Consider the following 10069-nt stretch of genomic DNA (forward strand, 5'->3'; position numbering starts at 1 on the left):
ATAATGCTTATCAAGGAATGTGATGGACTGAAAATGTCAACCAATAGTGGGTGGCATTTACAGAACCACAAACTGCCAAGCAAAACTGCTTCATGTGGTTACTGTCTAAAATGTAGGATCAATAGTAAACATATGAAGTAATTCTGTATCACTTCATTTAATTTTTAATTTGAGAAATTTCTCATACATATTAAATGATGTTTGAGCTAGATCGGTGTATGTAATGTTACTGTTCATAATGTTGATCCAAAGAATGTACTGAAAGTAATGTACTGAAGAAGTCCTTTGAAGTAGGGCATAAAACATGTATGCTGCATAATAATTATGTAATAAACAGTGCAGGCAGGCTGATTGAATATTAACTTTAAGAGAAAATGGTCAGTATGGTTTAATAAGACTTTCTTGTTTTATAAACAGACCTTCTTTTTTAAAAATTTAGACTTAAAATTTTCATTTAATGTTTACCCCAGCTAAGGATGTTTCCATCCTGAGCAGGTGGTATTGAATTATCTAGCTGGGCAGCAGTTGTTCTAGCAGGCCAAAGCTCTTAATATTTTGTATGTCTCACAGACTTTTTTAAAGGTAAAGTAACGGATTTTCATTAGTGTTCTGTAGTGTTAGTAGATACAGTAGTATTGTTTAAAAAAAAAGTTACTTGGAGAATCATCTTCTTCCTGTGCTGTTTTTTATTGAAGGGTGGTATTCATCATGGCTATTCTAATCTTTGAGCCTGCTACAAGGAAAATCAACATTGTGCTCATCTCGAAGCAGCCCCTCGGGTTCTTCAGCCAGGAGATTTTTCTTTGGTCAGGTCTCTGTTGTTCTGAGATTTTCCTCTGCACCACAAACTGTAGGATAGTATATTTAAAAAAAAAACAAAAACAAAAAAAAACAGTGGCCGCTCATGATCAATTCTGCCGGTGGGGCCCGATATAAAGTTTTTGAACCATGAATATGGGATTGAGGCAGGCATTTTTGAAATGTGGATTTCTATACTGTACTGTACTATAGTATATTATACTTTACTGTACCACAAAAACTCCAAAAGACAGTGCATATAGCAAAATACATCGGCCTAAAAATATACACTAAGTAGTTAAAAAAAAAGTGAAATAGAATTGAACTCGCCTAATGGCACATTACTTTTACGGCAGTTGAGCACGCCTATTCTTCTGAATGGCAAACATTTCAATGAGTCTGTTGTTGAAGTTGGGAATTTCACCAATCTCCTTCTTATGAATTGGACAAACAGTGAGTGAATTCAATCTGCTTTGATCCATACTATTCCTAAGGTAATTCTTGACTCTTGTTAATGTGCTGATGTATCTGGGAGATAGTGGGTTCGAACCCCACTGTCGGTAGCCCTGAAAATAGTTTTCCGTGGTATCCCACGGTATTTCACACCAGGCAGATGCTTAAGGCCACAGCAGTTTCCTTCCCCCTCCTAGACCTTTCCTATCCCAACCTCGCCATAAGACCTATCTGTGTCGGTGCGATGTAAAACAACTAGAAAAAAAAAAAAAGTGCTGAAACTTCGCTCTGCTTCTACTGTTGAAAATGGAGTAGTGAGTGTCAGTTTTTAGAGTTTTGTGTACCTCGGAGAATGATTCTTCAAAGGAATGTTTCATGAAGAATGGGAATAAATCGCAGACTGAAGGAATACCTTTAAAGGTATCATTGCAATAAATCACTAAAAGTTCATTTCTCACTCTTGTAAAATAAATGGACTGTAACTTGAAAAAATATTGACGTTGGGAAAATTTCTCTTAAGTAGCAAACATTTTCGGATTAATAATTTTGAAACTATGTGCTAAATATATGACTGTTGGAATCTGTCTTTCATTTAGTTGATCACTATATCGCACACTTCTTTGGCATCTACAAGTCAGATTTACACCAGAGCTGTATTTAGATCTTTTTGTTGTTGGAGTAGAACATTCATCTTCATCCACTTGATACCTTTCAGCGTTCTCTCTTATTTCACAAATAGCCAATTCAAAACAATTTAATGCATTGGATATGGTAACTGCATTGCCACTCTGCATCTGAATAGTGTTATACAAAATATCAACATGTTTCATCATCTAACAGAAGAATTTCAGAAAAAACAAAAATTCTGAATTAAGTAATTTTTTAAAACCAAAACACTCCCTTATTGTTACATCATTCCAACCATCTTCATTCTCAATCTTCTCAAAACATTCCAATAAATGTGATTTGTTTTCATGAACACTACTCACAACCTGACACTGAAAGTTCCATCTTGTTGAAGAAACCGTTGGAATCCGCTTATTGCAAACTGATCACAAGACATCACTTCTCTTAGGCGATGAAGAGAAAAACGTAGTGAATCCTGTAATGTTTGCAAAGAACAACCTAACAGACTTTATGTTCTTGCTACAAGCATTTCCTGTTATCAAATTTAGTTGAGCATAACAGTAAATGTATACGGAAAAGAATTCTGCATCAGAGCCTGAACACCTCCCTTACTCCCTTCCATTACCACGGCTCCATCAAAGGCCTGAGCTATGAGCTTTTCCTCAGTATTCAAAGGTTCAAGCTGTTTTTTTCAGAACCTCACTGAGACCATAGGCTATCCTATCAGTAACATTTTGAAAGGAAAGGAATCTTCCAGCAGGCTTATTGTCCTTAATGTACCTCAGTATGATAACAAATTGACTTCGGCAAGTAATGTCTATTGCTTCACCTGCCTGCACAGAAACAAAAGTTGCAGCATTGACATCTCTGACAAAGTCTTCAGTGTACACTTGATACAATCTAATAGTTCATTTTGTATAATGTGTGACGTATATTTATGTTTAACACACTGTGTCAAGATTACCAAGAGGATATAACAAATCTAAGGAATTACCACGGTTTGCTGAGTCCTGTATATCATTGTGGCCCCTCGGTGCTAACTCGTGAATTCCACAAACATTTAAGCACTCTATTACTCTGTTTAGTATGTGTCTATTTTTTTGTGACTACTTCATTATGTTTCTGGATTGAAATTGTATATGCAGTGTCAATTTGTGCACCAATGTTAACAGTCCCAAATATTTTGTATTTACAGGCATTTTCTAAGTGTAGTATGCTTTCCTCACGTGTTTTAATTTGTTCACTTAAATGTTTTAGATCCTTACTCGGTAACTGACCACAATCCTTTACCACAAAATAACACAGTAAAAATAATACAGACTTTGTTTCTCTTCACTCACTGTTAACTATGACTTGTAACTGAACTGCATATTAGAGAAAGTTCTCTTCCCCCCCTCCAATCAAGTTGAGGCAACGTGAAATCATTTAGTTGGTAAGCACCTAAACGTTTATTTGAATCTTTTCTTTTAGACTTAATGAATTGAAGGGAGTTTTTAATAAACAGTCCACTCTGTTCATCTTAAATTAGACACTTGCTTGTCCACCAAACAATTGAGAATTGCCACACCGCAATAATCGCACTTCCGCGCACAGCCAAATGAAACATGAAATAAAGCCAGCGCAACGGGCCAGCTTCATCTGACCCCAAACGACTGGATCACTCACCAGCAACACCCACCAACACTAACACTCTGCCAGGCAGCCGAGGAGGGGATGTAAGCCAGTAGACTGATGTGCCGCTGAGAACACGTGGGCAGGAGAGGTGGTTGGGGCCAGCAGAGGCTGGCCCACTCACACGGAACCAAGATCATTAAAATGAAATGGCATATGGCTTTTAGTGCCGGGAGTGTCCGAGGACAAGTTCGGCTCGCCAGGTACAGGTCTTTTGATTTGACCCCCGTAGGTGACCTGTGCGTCGTGATGAGGATGAAATGATGATGAAGACGACACATACACCCAGCCCCAGTGCCAGCGAAATTAACCAATGATGGTTAAAATTCCCGACCCTGCCGGGAATCGAACCCGGGACCCTCATGACCAAAGGCCAGCATGCTGACCATTTAGCCATGGAGCCAGACACCAAGATCATTGACAGACTATTAGTGCTGAATATCATACTCGCTTCGTAAATGTTGCAATAAAAACTACAAATAAATTGCAAAGGATTACAAAGGTGGGGCCCAGCCCCTTTGGTCCTTATAGTAGATCTGCCTCTGATAAATGGTTATCTTTTTAGCAGATAGTCATGAGTTTTGTGTCCCTGCCTTTATCTAGAGATAAAGGTGAAATGGTACTTGATCGGCAAGGTCAAATCGAACTTTCAGGATGTCTAAAGAACCTGAAGATAGTAAATTTGTATACCTGGGGTCAGTTATCAAGGACACAGGAAGCTGTGAAAAAGAGATTAAAATACTTCTTGTCCTAGGTTGAGCTGCAATAGTTTAACATACCAAGATCTGGCAGAACCGAGCAGTATCAAAAACTACGAAAATGCACTTGGTGGATTCACTAGTGTTCTCAGTCTTTTTGTATGACTGAGAGAGCTGGACCGTGAATGCTAGAGACAAAAATCGAATTGATCCCTTTGAGATGTGGTGTTGGCGGAGAATGCTGTGTGTACCTTGGATGGAATGAACTACTAATGTTTCCATTATGGACGAATTGAGCATCAAGAAAGTCTACCTCCAGTTTTTGGCCACGTTTTCAGAAGAGAAGGAGAGAACTTGGAAAAGACCATCTTGCAAGGAGTTGAAGGCAGTAGACTACAAGGAACAACAAGTAGATTGTTATATCAGGTGAAGATCACTGGCCTACCTCTTCAGATCATGTAAAGGAAAGCTTAAAACCGCTCTGGATGGAGGCATCTCGTCAAGGCTGTAACACAGAAATGATAGTTATGAGGTCACGACAATCGGGAATGAGCAAAACGACTAACGACGATGATTATAGCATATACTTCTGTATTTCACCACAGTTTTAGGCTGGAGCTATAATTTACACATAAGATACTATGGAAGTGCTCACTTATTTCATTGTTACTTCCAGATTAGGAATACAAAACTGAACATGTAGTTCATTTTAAGTATTTGGGATGTGTTTTCCCCCAGGATGATATACAGAAATTGAATCAAGTGCAGCAAAGCTAATGTATTGAGCTCCCGGTTGCTATCAGTAGTATATTGAAAGAAAGAAGAGTTCACAGATGAAACTATCTTTACATAGGCCTGTTTTCAGACTGATTTTGTTGTGTGGGAATGAGATTTGAGTGGACTAAGGATATCTTATTTACAAGTTGAAAGCAGCACTCTGAGAGTAGCAAGAATGATTTCTGGCACAGGCAAGTGGGAACAAGAGTGAGAGGCAGGGTGTGAAATCAGAAAGTACTGTTTATTCAGGCAGTACCCAGCATGGGAGGGGGTGTATAATTCCCCTGTAAGTATATTACCCCCTCTCCATAAACATGTAAATTTTAAATCTTTGTTTGAATTCTGTTGTTATAACAACATTAAACATTGGAAAGTTATTCCTGGGTTTCAGATGGACACTTGCCAGATTGAAATAAGAAAATTAGGCTGCATGTGCGAAGTTGCCACCGCTACGTTGCCTTATTGCTCAAGGTCTGGCAGTCATTCTATTATTTCTATATTATGTGTATTAATGCTAATCTTCTTCTTAATTCTCAATCCTAAGATTGGTTGGCAGCAATTCGTCTTCTCCACTCTTCTCTGTAATCCGCTAATCTCTTCATTTCCACATATGAGCCTGTTCCTACGTCATCTCTGATCTGTCTTGAATATTGCAGTCTAGGTCTTCCATGACATTAACTATGAAACCATTGTGCCTATAGAGATGGTCAATTAATTGGTCTCTTCTTTTCCTTATTGTTGCTAAAAAGGATCTTTTTTCGCCTATTCGTCGAAGAACTTCTTCATTGGTGAGTTTTTCTGTCCATGAGATCTTTTCCATCCTCCTCCAGCACCACATCTCATGCCTCCAAACGTTTCTTATCACGTGCACTAATAGTCCACGTTTCTGAACCATACAAGGCCACACTCCAGACATAACACTTAATAAATCTCTTCTTGGTCTCCACATTTAAAGTCCTTGATGTAAGTAGTATCCTTTTCTTGTAAAAAGCAAATTCTGCTCTTTATGTCGACTGAACTTTTGCCATCTGGAGTGATTTTATTTCCTAAGTTGGTAAAGACATTTACTTGCCTTAGTGGTATATCACTAATTCTGATGTCGACTGCAATATGCTGGCAGTTGCATACCATAATTTTGGTCTTTTTTGTATTAATTTTCATGTTATACTTACCTCTCAATATCTTATTCATTCTTATTAATGCACTTTGTAGTTTCTCTTCGTTCTCCTCTATGACAGCTATGTCATCAACAAATCTTATTTTTATTTCTACTCCATTTATCTTTATCCCTTCCATTTCCTCTTTACATTCCTCAATGACTTTCTCAATATACAGGTTGAACAGCACTGGTGACAAATTACATCCCTGTCGTACTCCTTTCTTTATATAAGCCTCCCATACTTCACCATTTATGTTTCTGATGCCTCTTTGGTTGTTATATAGTTCGTATACTATTCGTCTATCTCTAAAATGTAGACCAACACTAGTCATAATCTTCATTAACATATTCCAGTTCACATTATCAAAAGCTTTTCTAAATCCACGAATGCAATAAACAAAGGGTTTTTTTTACGTCTAGCATTTTGTGTATAACCTGTCGTAATGTTAGAATAGCTTCTTGTGTGCCTCTATTCCGCCTAAAATATTCACAGTAAAAAAAAAATTTATTTCGATAATATATGTGGAAATAAGGAGAAGCATGGGAGTGTGTAAACTTCAAGAAGAGATTGATGTAGCAAAGATAAAATAGTTTGGACACATGAGAATACCAGAGAGAACATTCATGGATAGACTGGAAAGAGGCCTAGGGGATGGCCTAGAATGAGGTGGAGGAGCTCTGTTGTGGACTGTTTCGCAAATAGAGGAGTCGATAGCAATAAAGTACTAGAAGAATGGTGGAAAGATCGAGTAAGGTGGAGGGCTTTGGTACACTACTCTACCCAGAGAGAATCTGGAAAAGGGAATGGATGAAGAATGTGTGTTCTACATCTTCCTCATTTTATAATGGAAGTATCCCCCGCCCCCCCACAGGTAATTTTAGTGGGGAGGAACTTTTAAGATAAAATAGTTGGTGGGCGGGGACCATCCCCTCCCCGCGATTTCGCACCCCAGTGAGAGGGTATTTGGAATGAGGAAGTAGAGGTTGTTAGCAATGAACTCGTCAGATGAAGCTGTACGCATAAACTGGCTTCAGTGGTAGGGTCATTTGAAATGAATGTAGGAGGATAGATTACATAGGAGAATAATGGACTCGGCCATTGATGGTATGAGAAGTGATGATGATCACACTCTGCTTTTAATGATTACATAGTAAGAGATGTGCAACTAAACAAAGCCGCAGAGTTGAATGTCTGTTCATTCAGAGGCTTGCAGACTGAATCATGAAAGGCATAACTGTCTATGTATGTATGTATGTATGTATGTATGTATGTATGTATGTATGTATGTATGTATGTATCAGACTGAACAATGTAAAATTTACTAGTCTAGATTGAAAAATATGTTTAAAAATGTTTAAAAGAGAATCTATTTAATATTAAAAATTAATTTATTTTATGATTTGTTAATTTTTTTGCTTTCTGATTTACAGCTGGATAAGGGCGAGGAAGAGCCAGAAAAATGTTCAGAAAATGAGCCAGAGTTCCTCAAAGTGCATGCCAAAATGCGAGCCCGGATGGATTCAAAGTGACTTACCTGAGTGTTTTGTGCGAGAACAAACAAGGACGTGTGCTAATTCAACTGAGGGACCACATTATTTTCGTACAAGCCTGCAGTCATCCTTGCAGCTAGAATTTTGTTTTGAAGTGGAGGACCTTATTAAAGACAGAAGAACTTTGTCATTGTATATATTGTCAAACATAGTATATTTTTAAAGAATGAGAGATGTTTCTTTAAATGAAATATATTAATTTTAGAATAAGTTTTAAAAAATAAATATCCTCTTGCTATGCAAGAGCATTTAGTTTGTCAGTGACTGTTCTTCAATACTTTTTCTGCCATGCATATGAGGAAGTGGTTTATGGAATAAGGGTTCATTATGCCCAAGTTCCTGAACTGTTTCATAGTAGGAGCAGAAGATTATAAATTCGTGGTATGATGTTGATAGCTAAGTGCTGTTGTGTTAAATGTTATTGATCTGCCGAGAAAAGATTGAGCGTGAAATGATAATGAAGTATGGATGGAGAGTTACTTTACCTTGTGGAATGCCAAGATATTGTATATAAATACATTTCTCTTTCAGTATTTCTGTTAACATAAGATTTCACATTTCAAGAAATTAGATTGAGCGATGTTTTTAATTCATATGTCTAGACCATGTTTTTGAAACAAGAATTTTTCAGTACCTTGATTTATTTTTATTGTATCTAAAGTGACGTGAACTCCAGTCGTAACTAGTCAATGGTTGGAAGTCATATCACACTTCAGTCTTGTTTTTATGCTTAAATATAAAAATTAAAAAATTTCTTTACCATTAAGTTTTTGGCTTCGTTTTATGTATTAATCAGTCCTGTGATGTGTTTCATTACATTACACATTATATATAGTCTCGTTATATCAAATAAGCAGCCTTGCAGGATGGTAATAATGTAATGTATTGAAAATGTTTATGTATAAAATATCTGTATAAAATTGCTATTTAATTTGGTTCATTTCATGACCTTCATAAGTTGAGTAGCCACAAACCTTTCCTGTTCCTGCTGTAATTGGTGTACTGGTTTAAAATGTGTAATATTAAGATAATCTCTCTTATATAATAGTCATATATACAAAGGAAAATGAGTAGAACATCTAAAATAATAAACAGAATGACAGTTCTGCAATGGAAGAGGGAGCAGTGGAGAAAAAAAAAAAAAAAAATGAGGACAAACCTGAAAACTCGTAAAGAAAAGGACAACCTCTGCATCTTTCATATACCACTGTCTTCAATTAGATAGGCTTGCCATCAGTCTGTTCTACATCATCTTTCTTCTCAGCTCACAATGAATTCATTTCTGCTGTCCAGCCTCATCTCTGGGCAGATTTCCAGTCAAGATGTGAGAAGGGTGGAATAAGATTAAAGCCAGATAAGCTCAGTAAAAGGAATGAAACTAAAAGGTAAATCAATATATTTGGTAAAGGACTTAAAGAAGCTCTGCAGGAGCTGAGAAGAAATGGATGTAGTAGAATTGACGACTGTCTATTTGAAGATGTGGAGACTTCTTTTCTCTACCAGGTGAGTTGGCTGTGCGGTTAGGGGCACATAGCTGTGAGCTTGCGTCTGGGATATAGCGAGTTCAGACCCCACTGTTGGTAACCCTGAAGATGGTTTTCCATGCTTTTCCATTTTCACACCAGGCAAATGCTGGGGCTGTACCTTAATGAAGGCTTCGGCCGCTTCCTTCCCATTCCTAGGCCTTTCCCATCCCATCGTCACTATAAGACCTATCTGTGTCAGTGTGACATAAAACAACTTCAGTTCTCTTATTCTCCTTTGTTTTCATGTTGTCCTTGTTTCCTTTTCTATTGCTCTCTCTTCTGATGATGGCATGTCGTGTCTTTTTCCTCTTTGTGTTGCACGTGTAGGTCTTATAGCGACAAGGATAGGACAGTAATAAATTATTATAATTAAAAAACCACCTTTCCAATACACAAAATCCTTATAATTAGGATGAAACCATTTTGATTACAAATTGGACATGTTTCGCTCAATCTTAGTGAGCATCATCAGCAATAGGTAACATAAATCATTGGTGGGTCAGGGCCCTGATCCTGTCGTATATCACAAAAGAGTGTTTAATATACATTGATAAAAATATATGAATTTAACACTTTTAAAAATAATCAATAAGATTATTTGTGTCTGTTAAAACAAAAATTGATCATTAAAACTGCTTGAAATGTAAAAATGGAATGGATAACTTGAAATGTTAAAAGTAATATATAGTAATTAGATGTTCTTAAAAATCGTTATCCACTGTATCTGCGCTCGATTGTATTAGACTGTTTATGATAAAATCAGTTTTTCACATCAGGGTGAGCTCTTATTATAAACTATGTTGCTGTGT

General features: G+C 37.1%; 1 protein-coding gene across 2 annotated transcripts in view; it reads left to right on the forward strand.

The window, feature by feature from the left end:
* The window catches only part of LOC136874513 (uncharacterized), a 382224-nt gene extending 373559 nt beyond the window's left edge, over positions 1-8665 (forward strand). For both annotated transcript variants that reach the window (XM_067148152.2, XM_067148159.2), the window contains one exon: positions 7615-8665. In XM_067148152.2, the coding sequence (XP_067004253.2) occupies positions 7615-7713 (99 nt within the window). In that variant the 3' untranslated portion in view covers positions 7714-8665. The remainder of the gene's footprint in view (positions 1-7614) is intronic.
* The last annotated feature ends 1404 nt before the right edge of the window (positions 8666-10069 follow it).

The sequence above is a fragment of the Anabrus simplex genome, chromosome 1 (assembly GCF_040414725.1).
Source record: "Anabrus simplex isolate iqAnaSimp1 chromosome 1, ASM4041472v1, whole genome shotgun sequence".
In the NCBI taxonomy this organism is placed as follows: domain Eukaryota; kingdom Metazoa; phylum Arthropoda; class Insecta; order Orthoptera; family Tettigoniidae; genus Anabrus; species Anabrus simplex.